Source organism: Triplophysa dalaica, chromosome 24, assembly GCF_015846415.1.
Source record: "Triplophysa dalaica isolate WHDGS20190420 chromosome 24, ASM1584641v1, whole genome shotgun sequence".
In the NCBI taxonomy this organism is placed as follows: domain Eukaryota; kingdom Metazoa; phylum Chordata; class Actinopteri; order Cypriniformes; family Nemacheilidae; genus Triplophysa; species Triplophysa dalaica.
In genome coordinates this window covers 9,402,437-9,424,553 of record NC_079565.1, presented here as the reverse complement: position 1 = coordinate 9,424,553, position 22,117 = coordinate 9,402,437, and the positions used below count along the sequence as shown (strand labels likewise).

General features: G+C 36.3%; 3 protein-coding genes across 5 annotated transcripts; 1 reads left to right on the top strand and 2 right to left on the bottom strand.

Annotated features, from left to right (window-relative positions):
• Positions 1-6: 6 nt before the first annotated feature.
• Positions 7-3,765, bottom strand: neil1 (nei-like DNA glycosylase 1). 2 transcript variants are annotated; one of them, XM_056740392.1, is made up of 10 exons: positions 3,700-3,765; positions 2,604-3,065; positions 2,314-2,433; positions 1,577-1,679; positions 1,418-1,502; positions 960-1,081; positions 777-872; positions 503-692; positions 337-420; positions 7-249 (listed from the first exon to the last, which is right to left on the bottom strand). In XM_056740392.1, exons 2-10 carry the CDS (start codon positions 3,059-3,061, stop codon positions 209-211), a joined length of 1,299 nt encoding a protein of 432 aa, XP_056596370.1. In that variant the 5' UTR covers positions 3,062-3,065; positions 3,700-3,765; the 3' UTR covers positions 7-208. The 2 variants fall into 2 exon arrangements, with proteins under 2 accessions (XP_056596370.1, XP_056596369.1); XM_056740391.1 differs by lacking the exon at positions 3,700-3,765 and adding an exon at positions 3,297-3,679.
• Positions 3,766-4,162: 397 nt separating this feature from the next.
• On the bottom strand, positions 4,163-6,420 carry commd4 (COMM domain containing 4). The gene is made up of 8 exons (XM_056739858.1): positions 6,349-6,420; positions 6,105-6,176; positions 5,943-6,008; positions 5,826-5,865; positions 5,294-5,413; positions 5,048-5,128; positions 4,763-4,939; positions 4,163-4,632 (listed from the first exon to the last, which is right to left on the bottom strand). Exons 1-8 carry the CDS (start codon positions 6,349-6,351, stop codon positions 4,592-4,594), a joined length of 600 nt encoding a protein of 199 aa, XP_056595836.1. The 5' UTR covers positions 6,352-6,420; the 3' UTR covers positions 4,163-4,591.
• An 890-nt stretch (positions 6,421-7,310) lies between these two features.
• sema7a (semaphorin 7A) lies at positions 7,311-21,544 on the top strand. Of its 2 annotated transcripts, XM_056739857.1 has the most exons (14): positions 7,311-7,562; positions 8,259-8,386; positions 10,561-10,602; positions 10,720-10,815; positions 10,974-11,076; positions 11,437-11,547; positions 13,224-13,366; positions 14,841-15,019; positions 15,394-15,502; positions 16,749-16,944; positions 17,204-17,319; positions 17,424-17,569; positions 17,792-17,847; positions 17,937-21,544. In XM_056739857.1, the coding sequence occupies exons 1-14, from the start codon at positions 7,421-7,423 to the stop codon at positions 18,287-18,289; spliced, it is 1,920 nt and encodes a 639-aa protein (XP_056595835.1). In that variant the 5' UTR covers positions 7,311-7,420; the 3' UTR covers positions 18,290-21,544. The 2 variants fall into 2 exon arrangements, 1 of the variants encoding a protein (XP_056595835.1); XR_008905575.1 differs by lacking the exon at positions 17,204-17,319 and having other exon boundaries at positions 17,937-18,021.
• The last annotated feature ends 573 nt before the right edge of the window (positions 21,545-22,117 follow it).

The following is a 22,117-nucleotide window of genomic DNA, read 5'->3' as shown; positions in this document are numbered from 1 at the left end:
TTCAAATGATCATTGATTGTATTTATTTTGAAGACTTTTATATAGGATTTAAGCAAATTACAATACATAAAAAAACTCCAATACATTTAATGCTACAAAAATATAAGGACTTTCATTTATAGTTTTTTTTTTTTTCAGTTACATTATAAACGTCTTACAGATTATAAAAAAACAAGGGTGCTCCGATAAACCATTGCTTGGAATCGCATCATGTGTTACGACCTTGGCTGCTTTTCCGCTTTGACTTTCCTAAAACAGAATCCAGAGGAAGACCAAGTAAACATCTTACCACAAAACAAAGAGCATTCAGTATTGAAAGGCCAAAAAAATCAATACCTTTTGTGGTGCGTTTCCTGTAGGTGGCAGCTTTATTTGGGGTTTGACTTTCGATCACTTGCTTCTTATTTTGGCCCATAGTTCCTGTCCCCAGAGAAGGAAACCAGAGAGTCAACATAATGAACACTTAAAGCAATTGTACAAATGGCAAAAGTGAGATTCAGACCTGCTGTTCCGCTCCTGCGTGTGTTTGGTCTTTTGGTTTCTTCTACGTCAATCGCCTTTTCATCATTTTTCTGTCTTTTTAAGCAACGCTGTGACCTGGATGTCTTTGTTTCCTCCTTTATATTTTTGATCTCCTTTCGCTTAACAGGCTTTTTATTTGCTACATCGCCTGCGCGTTTCTTCTTGGCTTTCTATTGCGAAGATGACGTGAGGTTCAATCAACAGATTGAAAAAAGTGCTCTAGAATATTAGCTTATCTACACAAGACCTCTCACCTTTGAATCCGTGTAATCATGATCACTCTTCTGTACTTTCCTTTTTCCTCCCACATTTCTAATTTTACCTTTGGGGGCCATAGGACCAGGATCACCCTAAAGCAAAGCAAGCAGTGAAACATACTTACATCTTAAATATTATCATTTATAGTGTAGCTATAACAATCACAAAATTGTTCCTACTTTAAACCACATCGTCCGTCCGTTGCGGTCTCTTATTGATTTCATTCCATCGACACCGTAACATTGCATCCAGGCTATAATTTTCGAATAATCCGACGTTTGGGGGTCATAACCTTTTCCACCTACAAAATAGAAGATGCTTTATTAATACAGTAGATGGACGCTGATCTGGAACTTCAACTCAAAGCTTTTATAGTGGTGTTTGCTTATTCGTTTTGGCCTTTAATGTATGTCCCCAGAGGAGGAAAGCAAGTTACATCAAACACCAAAGAGACTTATTTGCATTATAATTTAAAACACTTTAGTTGTAAGTAGTTCTGTAAGCCAAAATGGGATGAATAAAATTTAAACCATTTCCATCTAATGGACAAAATGTGTTTTCTTTGAATTAAGGACACAGAATGTATGGACATTGCATGTGACTGCTATTGACTACACTAAACAAAAATGACACCAACCCAGTTTGACCACCTCTAATGGAAGAGTGTGACACAGAGAGAGAAGATCCGGGGTCTCGGTTTCAATCTTTATTGTATCTGCGGACTGAAAGAAACAAAGCAAAGCATTCATGTAAAACTGTCTGAGTATAAAAAGAGACTAGAGTCAGAATATGTCACCTCGGTAATTGAGATTTCCGCTTTGACCTTCTTTTTATCTTCGTCTTTTAGCTCGAGTCCCTGAAGTACTGTCCTGGCATTCACGAACGGGGGAATTTGTGATCTGATAAGAAAAAGCGTGAAACAATGAGATCCATTTTATCATTAGATTGACATGATGCGGATTATTAAGGAGGACAAAGGTTCAATGTTTTCGTGTAAAATTTAATTAAATTGCTGCAGATTGCTCACGACTGGACAATGTGCTTTTATTCTCTCCGTTGAAATAAATTTGTTGTAATGGACAAGATCCTTTAAAGGAACGCTTCACCCAAAAATGAAAATTCTTTCAACATTTACTCAACTTCAAAATCAGTATAAATATTTTTTTTACGATGAAAACAGTGAAAGATATTTGGAAGAATGCGTATAACCAGACAGATTTTGCACCCCATTGATACCCATAGTAGGGAAAAATACGTTATCTGTTTTTTTCTGTTGAACACAAAAGACATTTTGAAGAACAGTTCTGGGGCACTTTTGACTACCATTGTATTTTTTCCTGCTATGGTAGTCAATGGGGAGCAAAATCTGTCTGGTTATAAGCATTTTTCCAAACATCTTTCACTGTGAACAAAGAAATTTGTACAGATTTGGAGCAACTCGAAAGTGAAACGAACACAGAATTTTCATTTATGGGTGAAGTATCCCTTTAAGCACGAGGTGGCAAATATTGGACAGTAAATGTAAAACCTCACCTGTACAAAATTTCTGCTCGAAGATAGTTTCCGACCCCGTTGAAATACTTCTGATTTAAGAGCACTTCACAGATGGGCCTGTCAAAGGCCTTGTCGGACAGATTTGAAAGAACATTCTCTCTAAAAAAAAAATGTATTATTGTCACATAAACGCATTGATTTGTACTTCAATTGACCCTTTCCCTTGCTTTCCTTCAACATCCCACAATGCAACTTTACTGAAGCCCAATGCGTTTAAGAATATTGATATGGGAAAGGGTCTTTAAGGACCAGGTGGTCTCGTCCCTCACCTGAAGCTTTGGTATTCAAATATGATACAGGGTCCCCTGTCTGCTTGCCAACTTCCATTTGGTTGCCAGCCTCCAAATCTGCGCGGATCCACAAAACTCAGAGCCTTGCGTGGGGTCTCATTTGTGTAGAACCGCAGGTGCGCGTGTTTCGGAAGTTCATCCACCGTGGTGAATCGGAAAAACCCAGACATTCCAAACCGGAAAACCACATCCATGGGCAGCTGGGATTGATTTTTGTCAACCTTGCTTTTTTCGTCGCCATCGTTTTTTATGGGCGTGAGCGTGAGACGTGTCTCCTTTCCTCTGGACTGGGCTTTGATGCGATAGGCGTCGCAGCAGAACGGCACCTCGGGACATTTGCTTACTTCTGATTTCTCCACAGCACCAGTAAACACAACACCCTCACAAACCCTGTTGACGAACAGTGTGGCCAAATGGAGCTCGGGACCTTCTGGCATTCTTCTGTTGGAAAGAAAGACAGGCTGTGAAATATATAAACATAAGAGATGCAGATGTTGTGAATGGAGTGTTTAACATTTCAGGTAGTAAAACTGAATATCAGTCAAAGGTTAATTTTGACTTCATATCATAGATCAAGTTATTTCTCATACCTATATTGAGATAAATAATGGTTTTATTACAGTACCCAAAGATTAAATATGGTATTTTGTGGTAAAAACCATAGTAACTAACCACCAATTTTCGATTTGGTCATGAGTACAGGGACTGCACTTAGGGGGATGGATGGAGTTTAACTTTGCTTCACTGCAGTTCGTTGTTGCATAAACATGCATGCAAACAAATAAATCTGACTGAAAACATCTCTGACATACACATCCGTCTATAACGTAGTCTGTATATAGTTTAGAGTCTTTAGACATTCTGTGATTTGTGTTAAAGCGAAATCACGTGTTATAAAAGTCTTCTGCGTGTGCTAACTAACGTTAACCTCCACGGGCTTCATTAAAGCGCACGCTTGGCGTCGCTTAGCAACGTGTGCCTTGAATAAAATATTAGCATTTTCCTGCAGCACGATTCGCAAATGTAATCGGCTTTGATCATATTCAGTGTCTCAAGATGTGCAAATCAGACTCACCTTTACTCCTAAAGCTTGTTATATCATACCGGACATTAGAACGTTGTTCTCAGACGTTATCAAACGGAAACAGGTGCATCATGGGAGATGTAGTTCGTTGCCAGTCATATTTTTTTATAGAAAGCTCTAAGCTGCCGAATTAATTCTAGACCGTGTAATGTCAACATAGAACTAATGCAATAAACAATAAAGTCAAGATACTGTCACTGGTAAATAAATATGTAAATATTTGAAGTGTTACAAAATGACAACTCCTTTTTTTATCATGTTTAATTATTGTGCATTGAATTAATATCAATCAAACTGCAGTTGGTTTATTTTGATGTAAGCCATAATAACAAAAAAAATACAGCTTACTAACACAATAACACACAACGAGTTATCTCATTTTGGAACAAAACACTTCATTTATAAACAATAATACTACTGCAACATACATCAACATAAGACTCATACACAATCATGAAGCCATTAATGAATTTTATTGAGAAATAATACTGACAAATAATGTTAATATATAACAAAAACGATATTATTTTGAATAATAAATGTGCTTAAATAATCATTCGGAGATGAAAAACTTATGTGAATAAAAATCATAAATCTGTTTTTAATGACATGAGTCATTGGTAGTCAAAGGCCTGACAAAGCAAATTAAGATCCTTATTTCTAGACCGGAAGAGCTAAGAAAAGATCTGTTTCATATTAATTTCCCACCCTGTGTGAAACCAGATGTCTTGTCACTGCTCAACAACAGTTGACTAATCAAAGAGAACTTTAGATGTCAAACCCTACTTTATGTTGCAATTTAATGTTACAAAAACTTTTATACATACAAAGTCAGATTCAGTGCACATAAACATGAATATTTAAACAATTCAGCAAATGATTATCACTGCAGCGAATTCATGATAGCCTGTGCTTGCTTGAGTTCTGCAAAACAAACAAAAACAAGAAAGTTAAACTTATTTGGTCGTAAAACAGAGATGCATTAGAAAAGATAATGACATTTTATAATAGAGCGCTCGTATTTCATGCATAATATTAACTGAGTTCTTCTCACCTGTTAACAGTACTCTGAATTTGTCAGCTGTGATGGAGACAACAGTGGTCTCTATTGAGTCTGTCTCTGGGTTCTGTGCCTGAAGCCTGAGCTGAACGGTGGGTTCATTGACTTCCTTTAATTCACTGGAGCTCAGGGTGTAATCCACCCTCCAGTTCACCGCTTCTAGATGACCCACTAACACACAAAGTAGATACAGGTATTACCATCATTTACGTCTAGCGATCGACACTATTTTAATGCATAAAAGTCCCTTATTTTGGGCATCTTTGGTGGAGTACTCACAGCGTAGACTGCTCTCTCTTAGCTTCTCCTGTAGAGCATTGTGCTTATCCTCATATGATTTACACAATCCTGTGGTGTGCTCTAAAAAAAGGGAAAACACTATGTTTAAACTCTTCATAGAAAGAATTAAAGACTAACCATACTATAAGCCTTTCATTGTGATATTACTAAAGATGACAGGTTGTGTTGGGAAAGCATATTGGCGAGACTTTTGGATTCATCTAAAACAAATATATGCATTCTCACCTTTGGGTAGGCCAAGTTGCTGTAGTTCACTAGAGAGAGATTCCCCATCTACATCATGCTTTGCAGCACTAGACAAAATAAAACTCAGGACGCCAATACTGGCTTTGACATCTCCACTCTCTGTATCAAAACATGAGAAAATTTGTTGTGTGAAGGACAAAATATACGAGTCATTTTCTTTTAAAAGAACAAAGGTGCATGATCACATGATGCAAAATGTTTGTCACCTTTATCTATATTTACATAAATAAATCTATAATTTAATTTGAATGGCACCGTATTGTAATATTTAACTTTAACTAAAAAAGTAATACAGATTATATGTTTTTAGCTGAAATTCAACTTTTGATGACATCCCTGTTGATATCAAAGAGTCACATTTTTACTAGTGTAAATGTATATACTGATATTCTTACTAGTATAAATTAATGTCATGTTATCATTAATTTGCATATTTAGTCAAAATGTACTTGTTGGCATGAAAAATTCATATCCTAGGAATAACTGTATGTCAGTTTGGATTGTCACTCACCAAATTTAGCGTCTGATGTCAGTTTTGAAACTTTGTCATACTATAAACAAATAATAAAATCGCTTTAGTATTGTGTCTAAGTAATGCACGTCAAACATGACTCGTGTGTCGTCTTACATCGATGCCCTCATCAAGAAGATCTTTAATGACTTGCACACAGAGAAGTTTCATCTTGACACTAGACTGTGAAGAACAGTAAAACCGACAACATTAATACTTCATGTTTGGTGTTATTTGTGTCAATGCATAAACAACACACGTTTGACAAATCGCACTTACTACTCTTGCTAGTGTGCTTATTTCTGCAAGGACCCAGTCAGGACAATCCAGATCTCCGCAAAATCGGAACCGCTATAAACAAAAGTATAAAAAGGGTTTAACTGTGTGCTTGTATAATACGGACCTTTAATTTCACAACAGATGGTAAGCGCTAAGCATCCACAAAACTATCAAATATAAATCGTGACGTTTAATAAAACTGAAAAAGACAATCTGAAGCAAGAATAGGAAATCTTTTTTTTACCATTTTGACATGTATTTGATAAAGATTAGTCAGTCTTCCTCTATTTCCTGGTCTAGCGCTCGCGATTCTACGGTAAGTCTATAAGGACAATTGAGCCATATTTTCAAAACGCGAAATTGCGCATCGAAAGCACGCCCCAATTGAAACGCGTCGTATGCGGTGTTTTTTATTTATTTACATTAAGTAATATCTTATATGTTGGCCCAAATGCAGGAAAAAGATTGAGTAAGGTAGATTTATTAGGAACAGTTAGGTAATATGAAAATATATAAGTAAATAGATAGACATTTCTCATAACTCTTTCATCATAGGTGGCACTATTCACTAAAGTTTGCTTGCAACCTGCCATAAAACGTACAAAGAAGAAGTAAAATACACTTTTAAATCGCAGAACATAATTTAATGGAAACCCAGTCATTCCGCGATATTATTTTAATCGACATCTAGAAAACATCGATGCAATTTAGCGCAAATCTATAATGGAAACCTGTCAACTGGCTGTGTACTTGACATAATGAAGTATTGGATATGTTTTCAATTCAGTTCTGATTTTTGTTCACATTAAAATATTTAGGCTACATCTGTCCTTGTTTAAAAAGTGCTTCTGAACCAGTCAGTGTTTACTTATGATCTATAGTAGCCCACACACAGATTTAAGAAAACCTTTAGACACACTGAGACGAGACTGATGTGTTCACACCTAACTTACTGCCTCCTACACGGTATGAGTGAGTGCGCTGGAAATATACTTTTAAAGGGGAAGCCAAGCATCTGATTATATAATGCACTATATTAATATAGGCGTAATTACTGGACATCATGTTTCTGCGTTGGTGTAAATGCAACCAAGGACAAATGCATAATTATTATTGTATTTATTTATACAATTTACGAAAAAATGTAGGTAAAGGTAAAATGTAGTTAAAATTTAGATCTGTAGGTAAAGGGGCAAGCTAAAATACCCTATGCAGACTATAAAGTCAACTCTCCGACTGACTGGGATGGGCGGGGATGTTACGCATGTTACCGTTTGTCAAAACGGGTTTGAAGAACATTCTTGGAGACCGTCCGAATGTCGGACCAGAGACGGGGATCTGGGATCAGGATCATGCCCCTGAAACGGCGTCTGACGTCTCGATGGTTTATTTGTGGATTGTGGTTTCAACTTGTTTTTTCTGAAGACGCTTCTAAGCCTAGATTAACACTTCAGCAAGGTAAGAATGAAGCGAAGCCTCAGCAGCACAGTTTTTTGCTTATGTAAATTGTTATTTCCTTGTATTAATGTTTACTTAACCGTTTTGACTGATAGGTCTACATAAAATCGTATATATGTGACAATGGACAACAAACCAGTCTTATGGGTACATTTTTCGAATTCAATATTTTTACATAATTTGAAAGCTGAATAATTATGCTTTTTATTGATGTATAGGTGGTTAGGATATTATCATATCTGCAGGAGAAATAACTGTTTAAGTTTTTGTAATCTGAGTGTGCAAAAGAATCAAAATATTGAGAAAATTGCCTTTGAGGATGCAAATAAGAGGATCTTTAACTGGTCGTCCACTCACAAAAATAAAGTTTTGATATATTTAGGGCAAGACATTTACAAAATATCTTCATGGAACATGATCTTTATTTAATATCCTAATGATTTTTGGCATAAAAGAAACATTTATAATTTTGACTCATGTATTTTTGGCTTTTACTTAAAATGTTGCCATGCTTCCTAAGACTGGTTTTGTGATCCAGGGTCACATATACTAAAATAAACTATTTGTTATGTATATCATATATAATAGCCTATAGGCTATTATTCAGCATATGGAAAGTGTCTTATTTATCTTACGTAGCATTTCAGCCAATTGTATTTATTAGTTTGATCTTATTTAGCCTTTATTTCTTCACAGATGATCCTCTACTATACAATAGAAACTATAGCCATACAGTCTTGTTTCATGAAAAAGGATCCAATATTCTGCTTGTGGGAGGTTTAAACTTTGTGCTCCAGGTTGACCTTGAAAATGGTGAAAATGAGGTAAAAGAGATTTTCAAACACTATCAGTTAAAACCTTTGAACCCACATGCCATTTAAGTTAAATTATAGATGTGGATTGATCTCAGTAGCCTAAACTTTTATTGATGCACAGTTTGCGCACAGACACTGGCATATATACATAGCTGACCCCGAAATTTCAACAAAGTATTCAATGTGTCTGTTCAAACAGTGGATGGAAATATAAACAGAACAAATGTGCGTGAGAGGAACTCATTATTATTTATTCAGCCAGCCAATTAATTATTTAGACTTCAACGGTATTGTAGATCAGGGGCCCGTTTCAATAAGGAAGTTCAACAAACACCGAGTTAAAATCTGAACTCTGAGTTGATTTACTCAGAGAATCGCTACTCTGAGTTTTCAGTTTCAGAACAGCTGATTTGAGTTAGTTCAATCAACCCTGAGTAAGTTCACTCTAGGTTACGCGCGTTCAGCATGGCGATGAAAAGCCATTATCAATTGAGTGAAGATAGCACGATTCACCATGGCAACGGCACGTGACAAAAAGCGCTCTGTTCATTTCTCGCCAATCGAATTGAAGGTACTGTTACAAGCTTAAGGTGAATATTAAGAAAAAAAGAGCAACACAGCCGCAGCAGCAAAAGAAAGAGAGTTGGTATGGGAGAAAAGTGCTTCACTTGTTAATGCGCCAGTTTATATGTCAATCACTTTTATATTTATTTTGTTGAAACTGTGAAAATGCGAATTATATTTAACTCTCTCGCTCTCATGTAGGTGCTATCCTTTTGCAATAAAAAGATCTTGGCAGCAGCTGAATATGAAATATACGACGGCGTCGTAAAAAAAAAAAACATTTCGAGAATAAAGTCGAAATGTTACGAGAATAAAGTCGAAATATAAAGTCAAAATGTTACGAGAATAAAGTCGAAATGTTACGAGAATAAAGTCGAAATATAAAGTCGAAATGTTACGAGAATAAAGTCGAAATGTTACGAGAATAAAGTCGTAATATTTTGAGAAAAATAACAGAATTTCTAGAAACAATGGATGTGGAGGATTTGGTTAAATCCTACTTTAGATTATGATTTAGCAATAAGGAAATTCTTTGTATTTTGGCGCATCATCACGGAGTTATAATTAGTAAAAGGACACTGCAGCCGTTATGTAGGAAACTGAATTTATTCAGAAGAAAAAATCTGACATGAACTACGAATTAACTCACTGATTCAGATGACGTGCTCAAACATAACTTCAACTCTTAAACTACAACCTTCACGAAAATAAAATACGTATTACGACGAGTTTATTCTCGTAACATTTCGACTTTAATCTCGTAACATTTCGACTTTAATCTCGTAATCTTGAATTTATTTTATTTTTAACGTGCCACTAAAACGCCGTCGTAGAAATACAATAACATCATTTATTCAGGAAACTTTAAAGAAATAAAATGGTCTTGCTAGTAAGATGCCTGATTGGGAAATGTTAAATATACTTCTTAAACTGGCCTTAAAAGTTAAGATAAAACGTCCAAACGGGGCCTCACAATTCTCTCCCGACATAAATATAATTCTCTGCGAATTAATGCAGCTTCCTCTTCTATGGGTTCCTAAATAAACGGACATGCCATTTTAAGTTCTGTGTGACTAAATTGAGCGCGATTAGGAACACGAATCAATAAACAAATGACGTATGTAATTTCAACACCGCTCGCTTTCACTTCGAAAAGGGGGAGGAGATTGTAACAAACCCTAGGTTTGCGGAATAAAACCTGCTCCCGACCAGGTTAGGTTCACGGAGTAGGTTACTCTGGTTACTCACTCGGAGTATAAAATACCTCGATTTCTGAAATGGGCTTGACTTACTCCGTGGTCGCGGGTTTGACATACCTCGCGTTCTGAAACCAAAAACCCTGAGTATTCCGTTTTCTGGGGTTGACTTACTCTGAGTTTGCACTTACCCTGCTTTCTGAAACGGGCCCCAGGGATAAAACAGTCTTTATTGTTCTTTATATCAAAAACCTGTGAATGGTATACGTTTTGTTTTTAAAAGTGAGTAAAATATTGCTTATAACTTCAATCATGATTATTATAAAAGACAATGTGGATACAAATATATTCAACAACTTCTTTAACCAAAACAATACAAAGCTAACAGCAAGTCTTCTTTATTTATTGATTTCTTTTTCTTAGACCTTCATCTTGAATCCAAAATTGCAACCATTTTTTGAAGATGTAAGTCCATTAAAGTATTACAATCATGAGGGTTTTTTGATTTTGGGAAGGTTGAGAATGTAAATAAATATTCATTTGAATCCTTATGTCTTGACTATTATTCCTCCGTCCTTACAGAAGTCTTGTGAGAACGTTGTGACAGTAATTGAGCTATTTCAAAATAGCACATTAGTATGCGGAACAAACGGAGAAAACCCGATGTGTTGGACACTGGTGAGACAAAATTTGCATTTATTTGTCGCTGTACATAATAAGAACTGCACAGTGTCTGTCATATGCGACATTCTTGTGGTATAGTTTTTTTTTAGCACAGTGGCAGCTACTTTTTTCTGTATAAATTGGTTTTCTTCTCTTCTGCTATATTTCCACAGTTTTACGATAAAAACAATAGTTCTGTTGAGGTTAAAGAGTTTGGAGATGGCACTGGAATCTCACCTCACATGTGTACACAAAACTCCTTATGCCTGACCGCAGGTGACGTATTCAATCAGCTTAATGCATTAATCTCCTAATAGACTTTGGGGCGGTTTCCCGGACAGGAATTAGTTCATGCCAAGAACTGGCCTTAGTAATTAGGATATAGAAAAAAATACACTTTACAAAAGAACATGGTGTGCATCTTGAGACAAAACAATTGCATTGATATATTTTAAGATACAACTTGGTCTTTTACAGACACTGCAAATAGTTTTCGATCAAGACACCGCTTTCATTTAAGTTAGTATGAGACTAGACTTAAACCCTGTCCGGAAACCAACCCTTTATGAGTGATCTGTAAGATTACCATCTTTTCTAGTTTTAAACCTAAACTTCAATTCATTATAATGTGTTCAGATGGAGATCTCTATGCTGCAGCTCCTTTGTACAGTGATGGGGCTCTTCTCCAGTTTCGTAGACGGGCTGGAAATCGCATCAATTTATGGATGCATGATCAGTGGCTCTCAGGTTTGCAGAAACACATGTCATTTTTTTTTTTTGCTTTTTAAGCTGTGAAAATCAATTAATAGAAGAAGGTGATTTTTGGGTCTGTGTTATGGCATCTACCACAGTGGCAGGGACTTGGGGACTATGTGAAGGACCCAGTCCTTTGGCGTTTTTGAGACTTTGATTATGTTTTTTGGGCGTTTAAAAAAAACGCTTTATATTTCACATGTTTCAAATCTATTGTTCATCGTTGTAACTCTTCTAACAAAACGACTGGATTTCTTCTGGTCTTTATATAGTCCCTCCTTTCGAAAAGCTCTGATTGGTAAAGCTGACCAGGTCTGTCATGATTGGTTCCCCGCTTAGAGTGTGTGTGTGTGTGTGTGTGTGTGTGAAGATGTCCCACCCATACCATATTAGCGAGCTTCCGCTTCTCAGGCTGTTGTGATTGGTCGATGACCCTCTCGGTGCACGTGTATTCATAAACTTTTAGCAGCGAACCGTAAAAATGGCATCAACTTCACTTTATCAGTTAAAAACATGAAGATCGATCGAAGTGTAACGGAGGTCTATAAGTGCATGTGCAAACGTCAATCTTTGTTAGAGATTGCAAATTTCTTTCCTACTATGCCAAGGGGAAATGACCCTGGATTGAAAGGCATCAGAATGCAATATTATTTAACAATAATAACAGAAGCGTTAGTCTTGCCTTTTTATATTCGACCTGAGTTGGATAGAAAAAGCAATTTGACGATGAGACATTTGCAAGCAGGACTTCAATGGACGTTTCATAGAAGTGTTTTCGAGTTATGCTAAGTGCGAAGGCACACACTCGTATGTTTTATGATCTCCGTGGCCTGTTGGGACCTCAATTTTGGTCCTCACAGGGACACAGGTCCCCATGAGTTGGCGTGGGTTCAGGTTTAGGTCCCCACTAACATATAAAACCAAGTCCACACACACACAATATCAGTGTATTACACAGAACAGCTTTCACAGCCGATGATAAAGTCATGGAAGCTGTTATTTGACCGTTGATTATCTTATAATGTGTGTAGTTGAATTCTTATTACCGGCTGTAGGACTGTGATAAAAGTGAAAGTAGTTTAGCGCATAGCTCAGTCAAATGTTTACAATCTCTGATAACAAAACACTACTCCAGCGGCTCTTCCTCTTTTCTAAGGAAGGCTTCACCCATTTTTTGGGTGGGTGGAGGTTATTAAAGCATGTACTCGGGAAGTAGAGGGCTGCAGACCGATTCCAGCCGTTCTATGTAGTCCTTGAAAAGCGAATTCTGTAAAGACAATTTCTCGAACTTTGAACTTTATCATTCTGTAGGTATTATTTATGCTCTAACAGCAACATTACACTCTAACTAAAGGTTGAAAACTGGGATGGCGGGGGAAAGAGTTCTTTAAGTGTTTCTTTCTCACACATACACATAACACTTGCTTTACTAAACCACAACAATGTGATGAATAAGCGTGAAGGCCAAGAACCTTCTGGAGTATCACTGGCCTTGCAACTTCTGAGTAGACAGAACAGCATTTTGTCACTGCGGCAACAAAATACAACCTAGTAGTCATTGTTCCGCTTAGAGCAAAGGCCTGCTATGTGTTTCTAGAAAATTTGCTGTTTAACAGTAATATTCAACTGTCTTTGAACATTCAAAATTCTTGATTGGACTTTCTACACAGAACCCACCTTCATCTCCAGTTTTTTGGCCGAGCGCAATGACGATCCAACAAACGAGAAGATTTATATCTTATTTCGTGAGAAAAATACAGACACCAGTCCAGATGCGGATCCGTGGATATCCAGGGTGGCCAGAGTGTGTAAGGTATATCTTCAATTATTAAACATAATAGTTCACTCAAAAATACAAGTTCTTGCATTATTTAATCCCCATGTCACAAAAAAATCTGAATGCTCTTCCTTATACAGATAAATGACAAAAAGGATCATCAGCTTTAGGTAGTTCATAATACAACTCAGGCTTTATTCCAAGTTGTCTGAGGATAAAGGCAATACCGTTTAGGGAAGTCGTGCAGCCATGTTAGCAACGCACCTCTGGGCAGTTAGGGCAGTTTTTACGTCATTTTAATCCCAATTAAAAACAACATTTAAAAACGACAATGCGTATGTTTCCGATGATCAAATTGAACTTAAAAAACATTATTTTTATGTTGCTTTGGATACTACGCATGCGCAAAGCTTCGCTAGTGTGGCCACATTGAGAACTGCGTCCCTCCCCATTAATTTCAATGGCAGTGCAGTGAGGTATCTTGTTATTATTAATATCTTTTATAAAGGTAAGTTGTAGGTCACTGTTGTTTACCCCACAATTCCCAAATCTAAAGTCATGGTTATGAGACATGTGAGAGCCTGTAGGGTTTGGCATCATTGACTTTGGTATCAAACCTGATCTTTCTGGCACCTTTAAACTACATTAAAATATTATTTTTAGTAAAGGTACAGTATACTTGGAAAATGAAATTAGAACCATATTTGAGAAGGAATTTACTTTGTAGTAAAATCAACTAATGTACATACAGCCACAAAAAAATGAAGAGAATTTACTATTTAGGTACAGCATGAGTTTAGGTAAAAATATCATTTTTGTTTATTTGCAGAAAATGAAAACTGGAGAAACAGATCAAAATAACAGTGTTTTAATGTTTTTCAGACCTCAAATACTGCAAAATCAAGTTTATATTGACTTTTTAACAAATATCAATAGCTGTACATGTATTTTTTATGTGATGAGATCGTTGTGTCTTGTCATGCTGTCAGTATTTTACATTGCTGTTGTATGACATGGCGCTCTTAGGTTTTGACTTTGTTGAAATTCAACAAACACTGGACTTGAATGACCACAATACATCTAGAAATCACGATTTAATGAAAATTTTGACTGGCCTCTTGATTTTCTCTGTGGCTGTTTTTGCACATTATTATTGAAAAGTGACCTACAAAAATGAATTCAGGACACTTCTTCCTACACATTCATGGGAGGATGAATAGACTGTTGTTTTCCATTACTTTCACAATTCAACAGAATATGTGGGAGTTCATTGTTAACTCTTTTTAAAAGCATATGAATTTCCAACATAACATTGTGTGATTCATAAACAGGGTTTGTTTATCTTCTGTTTGACAGGAGTTCTTCGTAATTGTTATAAAAGCAAACAGGGAATAAAGAACATTCCAAGACCCCTTCTGATGTAACTTTGTATGGCTGATCTTTGGTAACCCTGTGCTGAACTGGTGTGGCAATAATAAGAACCTGTTGAAATATAAATCACACCCTGCAGGTTGATGAAGGTGGTCCCAAGCAGTACCTCCAGAACATTTGGACATCCTTCCTCAAGGCAAGGCTTGTATGTGGGATTGCCGGAGAATCGCTGTACTTCAACCGTCTGCAGGACATTTTTGTTGTGCATGCTGAGAACTGGACAGACTCGAGGGTGTACGCACTCTTCTCCAGCAGCTGGTAAAGAGTTACTTTGTGCTGTTGTCTGTGGAGCTTCCTTATTATGGTATTATTGAAATCCAGATTGTAAAAAGAGAACTGTTGTTGGAAAAGGATGTTTGAGATAAGCATAAGAATAGCATCTCTATCAAGGGAGAATTTCCTGAACGTGACTACGTGCTTTCCAGAAGTATTTATTTTGAGTGCATACTCTCCCGTCTATGTGTTTATATAGACTGTTTCAGCGGCAACAACATGTGTTGTGGCCCAAACTTATAAATTAAATTCTTCTTGTTACTTTCTTCCAGTTGTTTCACAGTTATTTTTGGAACTGTTACAATAAACTAGACTTACAAAATGATAGTGCACTAACATCTTTTTTAACCTTGTCATAGGAACTCTACCGCTGTCTGCATATATTCCTTGAAAGACCTCGATGCTATCTTTGAGAATTCTGCTTTCAAAGATTATGTTGGAAAAATTCCCAGCACAAGACCTGGAACAGTAAGCAAAAATGTCTTTGTATGTATGTTTCCAAAAACTGCATAAAAAATTCCATAAACATTCTGGTCAAAATATTCGCACCCACAAATTTGTCTATTTCAGACAGTTAAAATATTTACTTAGACTAATTATTTAGACTAATTGAATTAGACTAAATAAAAGAATAGAAAAGAAGAGGAATAGAATGATAAGGAAACTTCATGAATGATAGAATAAATAATGGTCATTAATAAAATAGCCTTAAACGAGTTGAAACATAAATAACTACAATTAATGTGACATGTAAATCAATGTTATTTGAACATTAAATGGTTCTGATCTGGTAAGGAAACATTAAAATAAGTTACTCCCCACTGGATGTCTTGTTTTCTTAAAGGGATACTCCACCCAAAAATGAAAACTCGAAAATATTTGGAAAAATGTTAGCAACTGACATTTCTGGGACATCATTGATATATTAAAATGGTAGTCAAAGGTGGCCTAGAACTGTTTGCTTTCCTAAATTCTTCAAAATATCTAATTTTATCTTCAACGGAACGGCATGATACAATAATTTTTCCTACTATGGTAGTCAATGATGTCCCAGAAATGTCAGTTGCTTACATTCTTCCACATTCCTTTCTTTGCATTCATCATAACAAAGATATTTACATGATAAATGGTGACAGCATTTTCTTTTTTGGGTGAAGTGTCTCTTTGAGGCCATACCCACTTTCCTTAGAATTTCAGTAACTCGACATCGACCAAAATAAACTGAAAACAAAGAGCGAGTCAATATCAACAGACTTAACATCTGGCGCTCTGTTACAAATGTGGGCTGCAGATGAATTTAGCTCTAGTTCACAAATCGATCAACAACAATTACACATGTCTGATACCATGAAAGCAGTAAAAAGTATCTTGTTGTCTTGCGTTAAGTAGTATCTTTGGCAATTTTTCACACTGTGTGCAAACTCTGATTCAAACGAACCTTTACTATTAAATTCATACGGTATGTTTTCTAACATTTCGTAATGAATGTGCCCAACAACTTCCACGATGATGTAAACCCTTGACCCAAAGGTGAATTGCTTCTTATAGCATTGTTGAGAACCAAAGCTTCTTTTTCCCACAATAGTGCTGTTACTCTTGAGGAAATGAGAGGTCATTTTGAGAGGTCTTTTGTCTTCAACAAAGGAAAGATTGAATTGTCAGACCTCAAACAATACCGCCTTCTCTCAGGTTTAACACTATTTTAATTTTCTAGTGTGTGAAAAACAGCAACTCCATTCCCATCTCTACTCTCAATATCATTAAAGACTACCCAGAGATGCAGGACTGGATTCGTCCTATCGATAAAGACACGCCGTTCTTCATGAGCAAAACCAACTATACCAAGATAGCGGTTGACAAAGTCATAGCTTCAGATGACCTTGTTTACAACGTGTTGCTGTTGGCCAAAGGTACGTTTCTATCATTAGTGAATGGAAAATCTGTGCATGAATATGAAGTACTTTGTGACTTCCTTCATACCATAGAGATCAAAATCTTTCTTCCTTCCCACATAGAATGTTTTTATAATCTTCTATAATTGGCTTACTGTTTTCGTTACACCTCTCGTTCTCTTGTACCCTCGCAAATGGCTTTCTATTTTATCCCTGAAACCATTATTGATTGTAACCTCAGGCTGTAACTCGATCTGATCACATTTATTATCCTTAGACAATGGCATGATCCTCAAAGTCCTCGAGAATGACACGAAAGCCTTCATCATCTCCGAAACACGGCTTTACAATGGCTCATCACCAGTGCAGGCTATGAAACTGGATTCTGAAATTGTAATAAACAGTTTTTGGGAATAATGATGGTCAGGGTTTTGAAATCCCAGTGTTTTTTAGGAATTGAATATTAAAGTCTCTGTTATTCTTTGATGTGTCTCCAGAGCAAGCTTTTTGTAGGATATCCTGGTCAGATTTCTGTGTTAGACCTTCAGAGATGTCAGGATTACAACGCATCCTGTGAGTTTTGTGTTCTGTCCCGAGATCCCTACTGCGCTTGGACTGAACATGGATGCACAGCCCAAACTAAGTATGATATATACACACATGGATTTAAGTCGTACTGCACTTTTTGGACGTAATTCATTCCTTAAATCTAGCCCTTTTTTCAATAAAATGAGTCATCTTAGGACTGTAATATAATTTTTGGTGTGGGTGCAGACCAGAAAGCAACCACCCTTGCAACCATATAGAAACATACTAAGTATCTCTCAGCAACCAAGACCTTCAATATTTTCACATTTCGTTACAGAGGAGGAATACAAAACATTGCTGATGGAAACACATATGTATGTGATCAGAAACAAGGTATGTTATTTTTAATATGTATTGTACCATTGATTACCTTGTTTTATACAGAGAAAAAAGTGAATATGTCTTCAATGATTGTTTTGTAGAAAGACGATCCAAACGAGACTCAAGACTATCATATGTCCCATCCGTTCGGCATTCTGTGCCCACCGAGGTTCCTTTTTACCTCTCCTGCCCTGTCGATTCCCACCACGCAACCTACAGATGGAAACATGGAAACAAGAGCACCACATGCCAGCTGACCCAATCCGATTGTCTCCTTCTCATTCCGTCAATGACATCAGAGGATTACGGCATTTACAAGTGCATTTCCCACGAGCGCGATTACACAAGAATTGTGAAGGAATATTACCTTGACCCTGAGCATGTTGCTGACAGTGCTTTCAATCTCAAATCCACAATGGCCACATTGGTCATGGTTGCCATTTATCTCTTCTAGCTTTAAGGTCAATGCAGTTTTACAAATGTCAGCACCTTCTCAAGCATTTCCAGTTGCCTGTAACCTTAGAACATCATTAAACACACATTGCTTGACGCATAATCCTATACTAAGCGTTGGCTTGTGGTTTATGGGCAATTAAATATGCAATGTGCAATCCAAGTCAAGCAGCAATTCTACTTATCCGAGTGAACGGCTTCTAAAAATGAGAAAAAATGTAGGGCGGGACTTGTTTTCGTCCGTCGAGAACTGATTGGATAAATGTTAATTGCCTATTGCTAAACGTTGTGATCTTTTCACGGGCAGAAACGAGTCTCCGAAAGCCCCGCCCTTGCGCCATTAGATGTGACAGGAAGGAAAGGGCACATGCATAAAAAAAATATGAAGTGCACAGATAAGCAATTTGTAAATAAACTACAATATTCCATGAAAGATGAGAGCCTTCAATTTCACTGTGACTTTAAAGCTATAGTTTGGTCAGCAGGCTAACGCTAATATGCGCAGTTCAGTCTAAAACGGATAGTAAATAGGTAAAGAAAAGGCGATGGGTGTCCTAAGAACTTTATGTGGAACTCATTTTACACACCATGGATGCCTCTAACTAATCCCTTAACTATTTCACAAAGCTATGCTAAAACTAGCAACGACGTGACGGTCTGTTCCTAAAAAGGTTACTGAAGTACCAAAGACTTTTGGGAGAGAGTCTGATAAAGTTAGATGGTGCGACTGAACGTACTATTGTATATTATTACTTAAATCGGCCGTGACATCGGAAAGTAAAGCTGTTTCTTCATAACGGCTACGCCCCATCCCACCCAAAACGTTAGCTATAACGTTTTTAACATTGCTCTGTATTTAACATTTGACTGTTACAACTATAGCAATCAAAATCCATTTCAATTTAAAGTACTTGCACACATGCAGTGAAACTGCTTCACTCTGGTTTAAATAAACATGTTATGTCCGTATTTGTAGAGGCAGATGTAGTTATTGTTATATTTATCTGTATAGTTAGCGTTCTTGGTGGGATTAGGTTACTATGACCAAGTGATTAACAGTGATGGGTCCCAGGGTTCCGATTAAGTATCGGCATTTCTGAAAAGGCGAGTTAAGTGTCCAATTTTGGCAAAAAAGTGAAAATGGGACTTCACAAAATAACCATAGTCAAAATAATTTAGTAATCAATGCACCAAAAAACATGGTAACTACATTTTTATTGCAAAAAAAACATGGTTATTTTCGCAAAGGCAAGGCAAGTTTATTTCTATAGCACATTTCATACACAAGGGCAATTCAAAGTGCTTTACATAAAATGATTGACAGAAAGAAATAAAATGTATCTTTAAAATGCAAATGATTTAAGATCACAAATGCTTTAGATTTTAAGAAACAATAAAACACCAATAAAATTGATTAAAAATGTGAGTGTATATATAAAAAGAATAAGAGCAAAATAAAATAAATTAGAAATAGAAGTGCAGTTGATGTGAACCAGCACAGTGCTCAAGTTGTGACTGCACAGCTAAACGAGTGTGTCTTTAATCTGGATTTAAAAGTAGCTGCTGTTGGTGAACATCTGATGTCTTCTGGAAGCAGATTCCCAGCTACGGGTGGCGTAATGCCTTAACGCTGACTCGCCCTGTTTTGAGTGAACCCTTGTTATCTCTAACTGACTTGATCCTGATGATCTGAGAAGTCTGTTTGGTTTATATTCAATGAGCATATCTGAGATGTATTTAGGTCCTACACCATTGAGTGATTTATAGACAATTAATAATACTCTGAAGTTGATTCTAAAAGTAACTGGTAACCAGTGTAAGGACCTGAGAATTGGAGTGATATTTTTCAGATATTTTTCAGAAGTGCAAAGGAGCACTTCTACCCCTTAAGGCCCTCTAAGTCACAATATAGTGATATGTGGTCCGTTTTAGAAGGACATTATTTAATTATAGCATTTAAGAGCTGAAATCATGTGTTACCAAAGGCAGGGTGTTGCTGGTAAACATAAATCTAGATCATTTGTAAGATTGCAACCTTTGATCTGTATGACGTTCTGGCTATCATTTCTCTATTTTGTTATTTTTGCACTGTTTCCAGCACTACGTTTCGCTTTAGGACTGGGTTTAGTTTGTGAGGATATAGTGTTCAACAGAAATTTTTAGGTGTTGTCATATTCATGAGGAAGCCAATCTGAGGTGTGATCATGTTGAAAGACATTTTGGCAACAGCAGAGGGGATTCTGGGTGTGGTGGTCAACATGATAGGCTTCATGCTGTGCAAATTGGAAAGAACAGTGGTTGCATTTGCTAGAATGTAAAAATGAAGAATTTAGGGATAGTGTTTCGGTAGCTTATATGGCTACGCTAAATGCTAGTCGTACCAAGGTTTTGAGGTAAATTCTAAGGTTGTGTACCATCAGCTAAATGTACAGCTTGAATGCAGCATAATTTGTTTCGCTTGCCAATGTGTTGAGCGAAATCCATAAAGGATATTTACGACAAGCTGACTGTACAGTACTTTGGACTGACTTTTATGGTTGCTAGCACTTTTATCTTACCTAATTAGTTGTAATCGAAGTAGTCAGCTTTACTGTACATGACCCCTGAATGGGTTTTTTCTGTGAAAATGTGCAGGACTGTACATTATTCTGAGTATTACACAGCGACTTGGCAAATGACGACAAAATTGAATTTGAAAATTGAATATTTTTTTCGTGGTTAGATTTTATTCATGTTTGTAATTAAAAGGATAGTTCAGCCAAACAAGAAAATGCTGTCACTATACTCACCCTCAAATTGTTTCGAACCTGTATTAATATCTTTGTTCTGAACAGAAAAGGAGATATTTGGAAGAATGTGTGAAGAGTTATGGTGCACCATTGACTACCAATGTAGTTTTTACCCTACTCTGGAAGTCAATGGTACCCAGAACTGTTTGGTAAAAATCTTTCAAATATCTTATTTTGTGCTCAGCAGAACACAAACTTTATACAGGTTTGGAACAACTTGAGGGTGAGTAAATGATGGCAGAATTTTCATTTTTTCCTGAACTATCCCTTTAAAATTTGGCGGTCATTTGAACTATATAGTATAGTATCTCCTCCCAGAATGTGAAACCATAAAGTCCTGTAATATTTTATAAATGTAACATTATTTTTCCTGTTTAATTGCTGATATTTCTCAACTGTACTTAATTTATGTGAAAATGTTCTTTATTTTAAAGCTAATAAAATGATATATATTTTTTATCACTTAATGTCTGAATGATACAGTTTATGCTTAAATACCTGAACATCCTGAACAGAGAGATTTTACAAAACTAAAACCTCAAAGTTCTCAAAACGTTTTAGAAAACGCAAAGAGGTACAGTTCCGGTAATTAAATTTAGAATGAAACTTGAAAAGGAGAAAGTTTACATAAAGTCCTTCCAGTCAGATCTTAAAGTTCTACAGACTATTGAAACGTTCACCTTAAAAACCTATCAAACATTTTAAATTCATGTCACATTTTGTTTGTATAAGTTACATTCTATCTGTCCTTGAACTATTACAGTGAATATTTCATCCAAAAGTATTTTATACAAAATTGTCTAAAACTAACTGTTGTTTGATTCCTTTGAGTTGTCCTTTAAACGAATATGCCATACATTAGATATTTCTTTCTTTCTGTAAAACACTTTTGAACATCACAAATCCTTTGTACTCGGCCAAATCGGACCAGCAGCTTTCATAGTTTTTGTTTTGCTAAAAAATGTTATTTCGAAAAAAAACAATAGCAAGTTTAAGTTGTAATCATTCATATCAATTGATCAAAAACATAAAATTATACA

Coding starts and splice junctions, on each gene's coding strand:
- sema7a (XM_056739857.1), top strand. CDS start 7,421: ATGTCGGACCAGAGACGGGGATCTGGGATCAGGATCATGCCCCTGAAA. Junction 16,945..17,203: donor CGTGTTGCTGTTGGCCAAAG/GTACGTTTCTAT, acceptor TATTATCCTTAG/ACAATGGCATGATCCTCAAA. Junction 17,570..17,791: donor GGATGCACAGCCCAAACTAA/GTATGATATATA, acceptor ATTTCGTTACAG/AGGAGGAATACAAAACATTG.
- neil1 (XM_056740392.1), bottom strand. CDS start 3,061: ATGCCAGAAGGTCCCGAGCTCCATTTGGCCACACTGTTCGTCAACAGG. Junction 1,503..1,576: donor CGGAAATCTCAATTACCGAG/GTGACATATTCT, acceptor TGTTTCTTTCAG/TCCGCAGATACAATAAAGAT. Junction 421..502: donor ACGCAGGAGCGGAACAGCAG/GTCTGAATCTCA, acceptor CTCTGGGGACAG/GAACTATGGGCCAAAATAAG.
- commd4 (XM_056739858.1), bottom strand. Junction 6,009..6,104: donor TAAGCACACTAGCAAGAGTA/GTAAGTGCGATT, acceptor TGTTCTTCACAG/TCTAGTGTCAAGATGAAACT. Junction 5,414..5,825: donor GACATCAGACGCTAAATTTG/GTGAGTGACAAT, acceptor GTTTTGATACAG/AGAGTGGAGATGTCAAAGCC.